Raw genomic sequence first — 13,988 nt, 5'->3', positions numbered from 1 at the left:
GCCAGCATTAGTCAAAAGGCACCACTTCTCTCTACCTCTTCCATTTATCTGGCTAGAAATCATGGCTTGCTTTCTTTGCTTGCTTTTCTTGAAATACCCTTGTCAACACAGTGAAAGTGCTATTTCAAAGATGTGTAGAATTTTCTATATTCAGGACATGATGGATGAGACTTCAAAATTGTTGTTTCCAAAGGAAAACCACGGGAGACAAAACCAATCATATATACAAGAGAGTGTTATTCTTTATGGGCTCTATAAATCCACTGACACAGGCTTCATACAGCACACACGAACGAGCCATTGAGGTGGAATAACGGGAGTGTTTTTTAATTGCAGGCCTTAAGGCTTTTCTTAGGACATACATTTGGAAAAAAGGATGTGAGTTGTGTTGACAGTGTTCTGAAGACTTATTAATTTATGCAGTGTTGGGGAATTCTGCATAAATCAAAATGTGCTAATCCAACCAAGTATATGGCTATGATATGAAAGAAGTACAGTCTCTGGCATAAGAAAAAAGACATAACCTTGAAAAGAATGGCATTTTCTTTCATACCTTCCTTCTCGTCTGGTTTACCCTGGGGTACCACACTAACATAACCAATGCCTAGAAGAGGAAAGGAAAATCAGACACCAATCCTAATTCTAGTTAGTGTTGGAATTATTCTCAGTTTGTTTGTTTTTAGTGAAATAATCACTAATGTCAGGCAATACCCAGAAAAATTGGAATTATTCCATGTCAATTTGGGATATGAAGTAGAATTTCTGTTGTCATCTTTACCAAGCGTAGCATAGTGGTCAGGGGCACAGTGTCTGGAGCCAGGGTGCCTAAGTTTGATGGCCAGATTTGTACTTTCCTATCTATCTTTGTGGCTTTGGGTAATTTGTTTAACCTCTCTATGCCTCAATTCTCTCTGCTGCAGAATAAGGATAGTAATAGTATCTACTGCATCAGGTGGAAATTAAATGGTTTAATATACGTAGGTTCTCAGAACAGTGCCTGCGGTGTCATAAGCACTATGTAAATGTTTAATACTACTGCATTGCATCAGTTTTATCTAATTTAGCAGGGACATTTTATGCTCAAAGTATGCGAGGAGTCTCCAGTGTAAGAAAGGCCGTGGTAATACTAACACTAATAATCTGTACTGCAGTGATTGCATTTCATCATTCCGCATAATCTAGGTTCAATGATCCATCAACTACTCCTTTTACTCAAATATTTACTGGGGGCTTCCTGTGTGCGCGTTCTGTAGTAAGATAAAAGTGCACGCTCCCAATCTCATAAAGGAGACCGATACAAACGAATAGTTGAGATGTGATGTGCTAAATGCTAATGTAGAATTACACCTCAGGTAGAATGGCGGGAGAAAGGATGGCTTTAGAGCAGAAGAGTGGTTTCGCTTTTGCAGGATAAGGAGGTGTTTTTCAGTGACCAAGGGAGAGGCAGGCATCTGGGAAAAGGAGCCAGAAAATCTAAAAAGAGATATCAAAGTGAGTTTGGGGAACGATAAATGATCCAGTATGGATGGAGTGTAGGAGGCATGAAGGATTAGAAGTTGAGTTAGAGGCTATGTCCTAGATTAGCACTGTCAAGATCAACACCTCGGGTGTCTCGGGGTTTGTTCTTGCATTAGCCCACCAGCAAGGGCTGGCCTCTTGTTTTTTGATTTTCTCAGAATTAGCTCATATCTGACTCTTAAAGATGCTGAGCATTTAGTCTCCTTGAGTAGTTTTTGCTCAGCCTGATGTTTACTGGTTGTCCTTGTAGGCAAGGTTTTGCCCCCAAGAAAATAATAAGTGACAGGATTCCTTTTAAGAATGAGAAGAGCCTGCATCTCTTGTCCCTGCCCAGCCACATCCCATCCAAAGTCGAGGTGTCCTTGGCACTGTAGCAGCCATTAATCCCCAAATCCTAGTGCTATCCTTTCTGATCAGATACTATCTAAGGACAATTTTTTAAAACATTTAAACTCTAAACATCTCCTTTATATCATCACTTAACACCTGTATTAAGCAGTTGCGATTGCAGAAGACTCTGTCACAGAGTCTGAACACAAGCAAAAGACCCCCAGCCCAAGTCCCCATATTGCAGGGTAGATCTGGCCCCAGCCTCCTGCATCAAGTTTGGAGATTCACATTTTTAAAACTCCAATCTCAGCTGATGCATGAATAGTAGAGTTGGGGAATCCTGTCCCCAAACAGGCTTCAAAACAGCAGGCAGAGTAGCTAGGAGTTCAGAGTCAAAATCAAATTCACTTCCCATCTCACCCTCTTATTAACAGTGATCTGGGGTTAAATATATTGAGAATTTATTTTTTATTGGTAAACAGTGGTATCAATAATATGTATCTCACTGTGTTGTAAGGATTGAGAAAGTCTGGATAGTGTAAACATATACCTCTTAGCACAGTGCTTTTCACAAAATACTCAATAAAAGGCTGCCATTGCCACAAAGCTGATGGAGATTTGATCTCTAGCTGGTGTCCTTTTCCTTTAAATGCCCTAAGCTTCTTTTTATATTCCAGAGCTGCTCTTGGCCTCAAATCAAGGTAACTTTTTGGCTCTTTGATATCCTGGGGTTGCAGGGAATTTTTCACCTTTCCTTTAAAAACATGGTGCCCTATACAACCAGCAGTATTTGAATAGGTAACCTATCTGGATAAGCATTCAATGAAGCTTGAGGCCTATTCAAGCAATCACAAATTCCAGTCTGGTATTTTGTGTGGTCCTGCATAGGAAACAGGATCAGGTTCTCTGATGTTCTGATGACCAGGCTCTGTCTGCATCCATCCATCCATCCCTCTGTCCCTCCATTTGCCCATCCATCCCATTTTGGAGGGCTTTCAAACAAGATAATCTCTCACTGTGCTCGTGTGTGCTCAAAGTGACTACACATGAAGTAATCTCCCTGAAATTATTTCATCTCATAGAGCTCATTATGTCTGAAGGAAGCACAGAAAGTGAACTCCTAGGCCAGACTTCCAATTTATGCCTTTGGTCAAGGATAATTGAAATCTTTTTACTTCATCGTCCTGTGAAGTACATAAACGTTTCATACGGAAAATCAAGTTAAACACATTATTTCATCCCTCTTGGGGGATTTTTCCTGGAGAGGTGAATGGATAGATGAATGAATGGGTGGATTGAGAGGTTCTAAGTACTCTACTAAGTACCTAGGTACTGTACTAAGTACCTAGAGACAAAATTCCAGAGGTATGAAGTCAATAGGGTATACTCCTTCAAGGAATGTACAGGCTAGTATCTAGTGGATGAGAGAAAGAAATGAATGAAGAACTACATACAGAGTAAAGGAATCTGTGAGACCCAGTATAGCCAGGGGGTTCAGGTATTCTTGAAACAGTGATGCTAAAAATAAGATTTTCAGAACAGGGAGATTGTACCTCTCTCCAGATGGAAAAATGGACCAGCTAAGGGAAGAACTTGCACAAGTGCGGAGATATAAAACAAGAAGTATTTGGTGACTTCAGATGGTTTAAGCATAAACATACAGTGATTGAAGTAGTCACAGATGACAATGGAGACATGCAGTCCCAACATTTTGAGGGATTTTGTGTATTAATAAATAAAGACCATAAACTTTATTCTGAGAGCTTTTCAGAATTTCAGAAAAAGTGGCAGCATTAGCCTGACATTTTAAATCCAAAGGAAAAGTCATGGAAAATGGATTAGAGAGAGCCCAGGCTGCAGTCAGGGAATCCAGGAATTTAGACAGAATGCAGGAAGGCCTGAAGGTAGATGATAGCAATAGGAACAGAAGAGAGATGTATACAGAAAGGCATAGAATCTGTAGGACTTGTACTTGATAGGTTTTGAGAGATGAGCTAAGGGAGGGGTCTATGATGATTCCTAGTTTCCACCTTGGGCTTCCTTAATAAAGAGAATGAACCCAGGTATGACTTGCAGTAAATCTAATTATCTTTGGTAATCAGTTCCAATAGACATTTTAACTTATGGGTCTGGCGTTTAGTTGAGTGGTCTGAACTGGAGATCCAAATATTTAGGGGTTATTTTGTAAAGTGATATGTGAATCTATGGGGGAATCACTCAGGAAGAGAGGATTAAATGAGAAAATAAGATCAGAGGAGCCTCAGGGCACATGGAGATTTAAGAGGCCAATGGAGTCTTTGAAGTTTGCTGAGAAGAGGCCAGAGAGGGACCAGGAAGGCCATGGTAACCAGTGTTACAGAACTTAATGGAAAAGTTTCAAAGAATACATGATCAAAATCAACTAAGAACAGAAAAGAACAGAAAACATCCCGTGGATGTCACGGGAGCTAGCTCCATGAAGTGGTAGGACTGAGAGTTAGAAGGGAAAGGATTGACAGCTATGGAAAGTGAAATTGAGATTCTTCTTTTAGGATAAATAAGGGAGAGGGGAGAGAAAAAAACGAAGATTGTGGAAAGATTATTATCATCTTCCCTGGTAACCAATATACTATTTAACAGTCTTTCCTATTAGGAAATTTTTTATGTCCAACTTAGTACATCCTTAATTTTTTCAAGATAAAAAAGGTTAATGTCATAATTTTTTTTTCTGAACAAAATTTGCTAAGTAGCATGCTTACTACACAGATATGGTTTGTTTATTTTTAAATTACAGTAACCATGGCAAAAAAGAAATTTGAAAATGATTTCCATTCATTGGTGTTGGAATTATTACAAGTACCTATGTAAACATTTTAACTAAAAGAGATTTGTGTTGCCATATGTTTGGATATCCCAAAGGAAAAATTTGATCCCAAGTGTTAGTAACATGGGAAGGCAGTTGGGCTGTGTCTGAATTGGGATTTTTAAATGGTTAGTTCTAAAGCTATTCCAATAAAACATGCTTTCTAGAATGCTAAAGAAACTTCTATTATATCAAACAGATTTTCCATATTGACATGTGGTATATTTATCCACCTGTTTAACTTTCGTTACGTTCTTCAATAAGATCTTAAAGATTTCTTTATATGGGTCTTTATCTTTCTTGTTAAATTCTAAATATTTTAGTTTTTTTCTTCTAACGGTAAATGGGGATTTATGTACATTTGCTTTTCTAATTTATCAGTAGGGAAGGGAAAACTATTTCAGAACATTATCCAGTACACCTGAACATATCTTGTTATTAATGCTAATTATTTGGGGGGAAGTTTCTTGAACTTTCTATTTGTACAAATTATATTAGTTGCAAATAAATTGCAACTAAATTAGTTGCAAATATATGCAAATAAATATATGCAAATAAATTGCATATATTGCAATATGTTGCAAATATATGCAAATAAATTGCAACTAAATTAGTTGCAAATATATGTTTACCTTTAAAAAAAATGCTTTCTAGCAAAACAAAGAACCAGACAGAATACAGTTAAAGACAAATGTCATTTGGAATGCCTTCTTTAAATGTTAGACATTTTAGCAACATCTGCTGTAAAAGCAAAACAGTGAGAATGTAAAATCTCTTTGGAAAAGAAGACTCACAAGGAAGCATGATCAGTTAGGCCACATCTGGCATGAATTACTTTATTAATTTTCTTTTATTTACTAGTTTTTATTTGACAGCTGTGATACTTTTTTCCAGAGCAGAAATCAGTAAAGCCATAATTCTTTTCCCATCTGTGGTTCATTTTCCTCTTAGAAGAGACACAGAGGGTTTAAGGGGAAGTTGCTTTATGTTCTGCTATATTTGCAATCCTTGTTTTGTTTCAGGGGCCTCCAGGACCAGGAGGAGAAGCAGGGAGTCCAGGCCATTTGGGAAGCCAAGGAAATAAAGTAGGTCACATTCTTTAAACCCACCAAAGTTAAGGTTTTCTCCTCAAAGTAAGTGTGTCTGGTTGTATTAGCCAGAGCCCTTTCAACACAAAGGAGAATATCTTATTGCCCCTACACCCTGGCTTAATTCTTAGAGAGCCAACAACATCTAAGGACGTGGGTGTGGACGACAATGAGGTCAAGGATTCCAGTTCAGCATAATTTCACGAGGGGCTACACCCAATCTTAGCCTGGGGGAACCTCAGGGAAGGAGGACTGTTCTGGGACAGGCCTTCCTTTGACCTTCTCTTTTTGCTTCTCCTCCTCTCTTCTTTATTTGTTTCCTCCCATGCATGTAAACCTTTGCTGAACACCTTTAAAGACAAAGTCACTGTACTGGCATTCTGTTGGACTAGAAAGTCCGTTTCAGGAGAGTCGAGCTCTTTGACTGTTTTGCTCACTGATGCATCCCTAGTACTTTGAACGGTTCCTGGCACATAATTGCTTAGAAAATATTTGCTTAATGAAAGAATTTCTGGGTTGTATAATAAAGATGACATGGAGTCAGTCCCCACAGAATTTAGAATATTTTCAAGACAATAATCTATGACATAAAGTAGTCCAGGATACGGGTCTGAGAATGGAGGTTAAAATATAGTGTTTGTAGAAGTATTTCCGGGCTGGGGAAAGAGGCATCATAGAGGATACAGACTTGGAGCAGACCCTAGAAGATAATAAAGACTTTGGCAAGCAGAGAGGAGGCATGGAGGGTTTCAGGGAGAAGAAATCACGTGAAGGAAAGCACAGGGTTGGAAAATCCTGGGAAGTGGGTATTTGGGGAAGAAGATGATCCTGTCTGGTAGACACATAAAAGACAAAGTCTGTGGTCACTTGCTTTGTTAAGTAGCAAGTACAGTGCTATTTATAATTTTTTAATGGAGTGTATGAACACAGCCAGACTTGGGAGGATTTTGAACAGGCCACTCAGTGTAGAAATATTTGGAACGCTGAGAGATAGGAAACTAGGAGACTAGTGGGTACGTTCTCATAGTCTCTAAGACAAGCAACAATTGGATGATGTAACAGGGTGAGGACAGGAGGAACTCATCATGATTCTGGAAGACTCTTCTAGTAGGAAACTAAGGTATAAAGAAGAGGGCTACATGATTTGTGGGCTTCCTGCATGCGTGTAGCACCATCCCAGAAGCAGGAAAGTCATGAGAAAGGGCAGTGTAGGAGTGAAGGGAACCACTTGGTTTGGGGAATAGAGGAAAGAGTTTATGGCTGGTCAGCGTTGTAGGTTTCAGAGGCATTTGGATTCTTAAAAAGACTCTTAGTGATATCTATTTGTAAGAAGGGTAAGGGGAGACAGTCATTAGAAACGAGGGGAAAGAAACAGAAATGCACACTGGGTGCTGAGAAGAAGAGTTGAGGAAGGAGAGGTCAATTGTATCAGCTAGTGCAGAATAGATAAGGGGAGTGAAGAAGCCATTGCTTCTGGTAGCTAAGATGCTCCAAAGAATAGTTTGAAATGTAGTGTTTGAGAGAAGGGGAAAGAAAGGGAGATAGCCTACAAAGAACTGAACAATGCGTTGGAGAGGAAGAAATGGATTCAGGGCTATAAACTACTCTTTGAAGAAGCAAGACTTGGGGGCAGGGAGAGGGTATTAACCACCAGTATAGGACTGATTGAAGCTGGGTATTTGTTTTCAATGATAGGAGAGACCGTCTGAGCAGAGAGAAAGGAGAAGATTGACGATGTCAGAGTAGGTAATTAATGGGGAAATTCCTTGACACAGAGGGTGAGAATGAGAACATGAGAAGAGAGGCTAGCTTTGTGATGGAGAACTGCTAAGAATTGCTGAAGTGATGGAGGCCAGTGGTCAAGTTGTAAGGACTATTGACTGGAGGGTGAAATATGAGATATGTAGATGACAGGGATAATCAATTCCAACAGGAAAGGATTGCTAGAGCATGCAGTGTAGCAATAGTGCTCTGGAAAGGAAAGTTTGGAACAGAAACAATGCTGCCTTCTTGCCCTTGGGGAAGGCTGCAGGGGAAGTGGTGTCACTGATGAGAACCAATTATCTTACAATGAGGTGGGATGTGTGTTTGTGTGCAGCTTCATGGATGCATAGAGGTTTGCTTGTGAGAAGAAAGCAATCCATTGGATGAAACAAAAGGGACCAGGAGATAGGTCGTCAGGAATGGAGAGCTCCTTGGGCCAGTTATAGGTGAGAGTGTGGAAGGAGATAGATAGGAGCAGGGTAGTTGTGCCCAAAAGATCATCATTAATAACAGGGATTTTTAAAGACGAAGAGGCAAGAATTTGGAAATAAGTACCCTCAAAGCAAACCCAAATCCTTTGGGAAGTCCCAAGATAAATTGAGTCCTCTGGATTCATTGTTAACTGAGATGAGCCCCGAACACTTACTCCTACCTTACTCCTACCTTACTGCAATAAGCCCAAGTACCCAGGGACACAAGCAACTTGCTGGTTAATTCTGGGCTCAACACCTGACTGTACCAATAGTAAAAGTGACCCCGTTCAAGTCATTTGGCTTCCCTTGTTTCTGTACCTTAAAGCAGATGTTCTCAAATTTCACTGTGTATAAGAATCAGCGGAGGGGCACCTGGTGGCTCAGTCAGTTAAGCGTCCAACTTCAGCTTAGGTCTCACAGCTTGTGAGTTCCAGCCCTACCTTGGGCTCTGTGCTGACAGCTCTGAGCCTGGAGCCTGCTTCAGATTCTGTTTTCGTCTCTCTCTCTGCCCCTTCTTGGCTCATGCTTGCTCGCTCGCTCTCTCTCAAAAATAAACATTAAAAAAAAAAAAATCAGCAGAGAAGCTTATTTAAATAGGCATATTCTTGGGCTCTAATACGACGGACCATACCAGTGGAGTCCAGGAATTTCCTTTGCATGTGGACCTGAGGTAGTTGTGAGGCAGGTGGCCCCAGAGCCAACTTTAAGAACCACTACCCTGAAAGAAAGGTGATCTTCTGCTTCCCAGCCATGGAACCCAACTCTGTATTACTCTGAGTTCAGTGCTAGTGGACATTTGTCCATTTGCACTTCTCACACTTAACTGGTTGCCTTTCTGTCTTTAAAAATGACTTAACCACTCCCACTCCCAAAGTGTGGGCTGGGTACATTTCCACACTCCTTTCTAAAGAGTACATTATGGGAAAGACAGGGAATGACTAGATAGTGGAGAAACGTGACCAACACTACCTCAGCCAAATGGTTAAGGTTAACATCAATAGTGATAGCCATGTTGATAGAATGTTCTCTTGTTATGTTGTAATGAGAATGGCACTTTACCTCTGTGATCTTTACCCCCTAAACCCGTAAAATCCACCGTAATCATGAGAAAGACCCCAGTTGAGGGACATTCTACAGAATACCTCAGCAGTACTCCTCAAAACCATCAACGTCCTCAAAAACAAGGAAAATCCGATAAACTGTGTCACAGTCTAAAGGAACTTAAGAAGACATGATAGGGTATCTTGGATAGGATCCTGGAAGACAAAAAGGATATTTGGTAAAAAATTAAAAAAAAAAAAAAGCTGAATAAAGTATGGGCTTTAGTTAATAAGAAAGAATCAGTATTCATTTATGCATTGTGATAAATGGGCCCTACTAATGTAACTAATATAATGCTAACAATAGGGGAAGCTAGATGTGGAGTGTATACAAACTCTCTGTACTACCTTGCCATTTATGTAAATCTAAAATCTAACATCTTTTTTCTTTTCTTTCTTTTTTTTTTTTTTTTTTTTTTTTTTTTTTTTAAGAAAAGGAGTTAACCTTCTTTTGTAGAGCTGTGTTAACTTTCCCAAGTAGCTGGACTTTACTCAACGTAATCCTGAGATTGATTTATAACCCACAGTAGATGGTCTACTAGTCAGAAGTCAGAAACAATTGCCATGAATGTCGTGCTAACTTGGTTATCTTGATTAGCACTTAAAACTAGATTAAGAAGTCTCTTGTCTTTGCAGCAGCCAGATGATTTGATGGATCATCTTGGAAAACAGTTTTGTTAATTTTTTAAAACAGTACAGAGCTTCTTCTTTGACTCATGGTAAGACATTTCCAAGGGTGCGGTTCATGGTACTGAGCTGCCAAGATGGCAACTTGCACTAAACAATGTATCAGTCTTGCTGGGACTTCGTTCGTCAATGTAGGAGACCTCACTAGCCAACAACAGCCAATTCCTTGCATTGCTTGTACAACTCGCAGTCCTGACCACAAAGCCATTGTCACTGTGTTCGGTACAATGACATGGATGCGGTTGTATAACTAACTATTATCTTAGTACCGTCACTGCTCATTTCCTTTATAAAAAAATAATAACAAGCCTGACAAGGACACATTTCACTGTTTTGTTTGACAGGGAGAACCTGGAGATTTGGGAGAAAGAGGACCTATTGGCCTCCCCGGTCCTCGAGGCTTGCCGGTTTGTATTTGATCCCTACTTTTGACGTGGCCCTTGGAATCTTTTAGTTCAATAGATATCACGTATGGTTCTCTGGGGCATGTATTAAAGATACCACCCCAGTCTAGCTTTTAGCTTTCCAGAAACTGAGATATTATCCTTAACTTGGATTAGTTCCTTTCCTAAGGTGGCCACTTGCCCGTACCAAACACCCTGGCCAGGATGCTTTTAAAGGCAAATGATAAACTGGACAAAAACGTGTCTTGAGCATCCCCGTAACCCTTCTTCTATCCTTTCCGCCCATCAGAACCTGTTCATCAGAAACCCAGCCCACCCTCCCCCAGAGCTCAGGACTTGTCACAAAGACCTTCTGCAAGGGTCTGACAGTAGCCATTGACCAAGAATTGAGAAGGCCTTATTTTCATCTAGCAAACTGAAAATGGATTAGAGCTGAGGTGTCAAAAATACAGGTGTTAAACAGAAGCACCACTACCTCCTTTTATTGACATGACTGTATGCCTCAAATTTTCTCATTCGGTCCTCATAATAACATCATGAGTGGTTATAACTTTTAGTTCCACTTTACAGATGAAACAAGTGAGACTAAGGGATAGTGCACGGTCTATATCTGTCACTGAGAGTTATCTTTAGTGCTACTATCACCAAATGTCAGTGGCCAGCTCCAGAGGAAGTATCCTGCTTCCTCACTTCTCCTAATCAAACCAAAAAACCGGGTGTCTTGTTTTCTTGTGGATAAGCCTGCCTCCAGTCTGTAGTCTGGGATGTTTGTAGTTAATGCCTTTGTTTACAGGGTGATGATGGCCCTCCAGGTTATGGCAGCATTGGAAGGAAAGGAGCAAAGGTAAGACATATTGACTGGAAGCTGAAAATTTTCATTTATTTTTTGTGCTTTTTTTAGTTTTGTTGGTTTTTTTTGCTTTGTTTTGTTACATTTAAGAGGGAAAAAAAGCAGTGAATAGGGCAGTCTTGGATATTTAGAGATAGATTTTGATAACTTATTTGCTGATATCCCTTGGAGAATGTGGTAGAAGAAAATAGAATTTGATGGTTTAAGGCACAGGCAACAATTCAAACTTGAAATTAATTTTCTGTTCTCTGTAGAGATGTGCGGCCAGGGCCTGACTTTTTACAGCCTGAACAGTGCCTCTAATCTTAGCAGCTCTGTGCTCGAGTTTACTCAGGGAGGCATTCCAAAATTTGTTCTCTTAATCTGTTTAACCATTAGTGAGACATTTCACGGGGCCTTTTTAACGTGCATTGAGCCAAGCAATAACTCAAAAATAAAAACTTTTAACTTTGTATCAGAATTATAACTTTATATTTTGAATATTTAAGGATCTGGAAGTAAGATAAATTTACAAAACCAGTGATTTCTGTATATAAATAATAACCACTTAGAAATCATAATAACAGTATCCACAAAAACATTATGTAGTTAAGAATATCCCTTCTGCAAAATATTTGAGACCTATGACAAATAATTACTGAAATACAAAACTTTACTAAATGGAGACATACCAAAGTCTTGTTGGAAAGTCTAAAACATTATAAAGGATCAATTAATTCCCAGTGAAATCCCACTAGGAATGATGCAAGAGACTGGAAAAATAAACCCCAAAAAGCTAAAATTTCTTTGAAAAAAAAAATCACTAATGAATGAGGCATTTCCAGTGAAATTTTCTTTACAGAATAATTGAAAACAATCTCAATATCTGATAAAAGAGAAATATTAAGTAGCTAATAGCATTAGAATATTCACCCTCTTTAAAATGAATATATATGAAGTTTGTAGTTATGTAAAAAATTAGAAAAGAATACTTATCCCAATTATGCTAAAAAATGCATTTTGGAGGGCTTAAAGAAAAAATGACTAGGGGCACCTGAGTGGCTCGGTTTGTTGAGCGCCGACTTCGGCTCAAACTATGATCTCACAGTTTGTGGGTTTGAGCCTCACATCGGGCTCTGTGCTGACAGCTCAGAGACTGGAGCCTGCCTGATTCAGATTCTGTGTTTCTCTCCCTTTCTGCCCCTCCCCTGCTTGTGCTCTGTCTCTCAAAAATAAATAAACATTAAAAAAATTTTTTTAATTAAAAAAATAAAAAATAAAACAGGACAAAATATTTTTTTTAACTTTTTTTAATGTTTATTTTTGAGAGCAAGAGAGAGAGACAGAGCATGAGCAGGGGAGGGGCAGAGAGAGAGGGAGACACATGTCTGAAGCCGGCTCCAGGCTCTGAGCTGTCAGCACAGAACCCGACGCAGGGCTCGAACTCGTCAACTGTGAGATCATGAGCTGAGCTGAAGGTGGATGCTTAACCGACTGAGCCACCCAGGCGCCCTAAAAATAAGAAAACAGGGCAAACCATTTCTAACGGTTAGTTCTGGGTAGTGAGATTTGAGTAATTTTTCTTCTTTCCATTCTTTTCTATTTTATATATGTTTGAGGAGATACTACATTTAATAATCAGAAAATAAACTTCAGTTTAAATCATTGTTTTTTCATCAAGTGGGGATTATCAGACATCCTCAATTATAGTCTATGGACTAAGTAAGGTAAACAGGGAACCAGAAAACAAATGATCACATTTAAACTCTAGGTTTCCCAAATTTTCTCCAATGAAATATGTTCTAAGAGGACTATTTCAGAGACACTTGGCCGTATTACCAGCTGTCCTGTTAGGTATCTCCAGTAGAAGGAGAGCTGCTTTATAATTCCTCAGATGTGTGCATTTATCCACTTAGGTTGTCATGATATTTTGGTACAGTTTAATTTAGAAATTGGAGCTAGTTTCTCAAGTAATGTTGTACATTTTCATTTATAGTTGTTTTGGCCCTTCGCTGATTCAGAGATACTAAAACCAAATGAGGCAGCAGGCAAAATCAAAGTCAGGGCAAACCTACATCAGTGATACGTATATTAATTTTCCATACTGTTAATTATAGGGGCAAGAAGGATTTCCTGGAGAAAGTGGACCTAAGGTACCGTGCACTTCATATTAAATAGAGATCAATCAGAAATACTCCTGAGGCTGTGAAATGTTATCCTAGGATGATAGAAGAATAATGATCAATGAGTAAAAAGAAACCTTTATGAGGAAAAGGGGGGAGAGAGAGAAGCAGGCTTTTTTTTTTTAATTTCATTTCTAGTTTTTAAATTCATAAGTAAAGGAAAAAAATCCCCTTTATTTTTCTTCTCACATGGACTCCTTCCCCTCTATCATAATGTGTTTTCTTCTTGGCTCAAAGGAAAGTAAATTGTAAAGAAACCCAAAACCTGCCTTCACCTGGCTCGGTTTTTCCAATGTGGTTATAAATCACCTTCTGATAATAAGTTAGTAATGATGCCCTCTACCTTAAAGCTTTCACTTTTGCTAGAAACGTTTAGTGAGTTCAGTAAATGCCAAGTTCTGTGATTCGATCGGGGAGCAGAATAAAAAGCACAGACAGTTCATGTCTCTGAGCTGACTGTGTTGTGGCTGGAAAGAGGGAGGCAGAGTAGAACAATGAGGCAGCCCTGTGCTGTGTAGAGAGCCATAAAACGGGGGAGGGGAGAAAGGAGGAGGGGGAGGGCAGACACTTCAGAGAAGACTCTTGAAGATTAAAATGTATATGAAAAATGTCTTCGTGTTGGAATCAGTTTAAAAACACATTGAGATGTGGCTCTTGGATTTTAATTACCATTTTATTTTTCTGAACTTAATTAGGGTGAGACTGGGGACCGTGGTGGTCCAGGAGAAACTGGACCCAAAGGAGCCAGAGGCAAAACGGTAAGCATCTTA

General features: G+C 39.4%; 1 protein-coding gene across 1 annotated transcript in view; it reads left to right on the top strand.

The window, feature by feature from the left end:
* The window catches only part of COL6A6 (collagen type VI alpha 6 chain), a 166,350-nt gene that overhangs the window by 101,395 nt on the left and 50,967 nt on the right, over nt 1-13,988 (top strand). The window contains exons 24-28 of the mRNA XM_045037620.1: nt 5,713-5,775; nt 10,147-10,209; nt 11,000-11,050; nt 13,153-13,188; nt 13,914-13,976. Coding sequence (XP_044893555.1) covers nt 5,713-5,775; nt 10,147-10,209; nt 11,000-11,050; nt 13,153-13,188; nt 13,914-13,976 — 276 coding nt within the window. The remainder of the gene's footprint in view (nt 1-5,712; nt 5,776-10,146; nt 10,210-10,999; nt 11,051-13,152; nt 13,189-13,913; nt 13,977-13,988) is intronic.

The sequence above is a fragment of the Felis catus genome, chromosome C2 (assembly GCF_018350175.1).
Source record: "Felis catus isolate Fca126 chromosome C2, F.catus_Fca126_mat1.0, whole genome shotgun sequence".
Classification (NCBI taxonomy): domain Eukaryota; kingdom Metazoa; phylum Chordata; class Mammalia; order Carnivora; family Felidae; genus Felis; species Felis catus.
The sequence above is the reverse complement of the archived record's forward strand: the minus strand, read 5'-3'. Positions and strand labels throughout refer to the sequence as shown.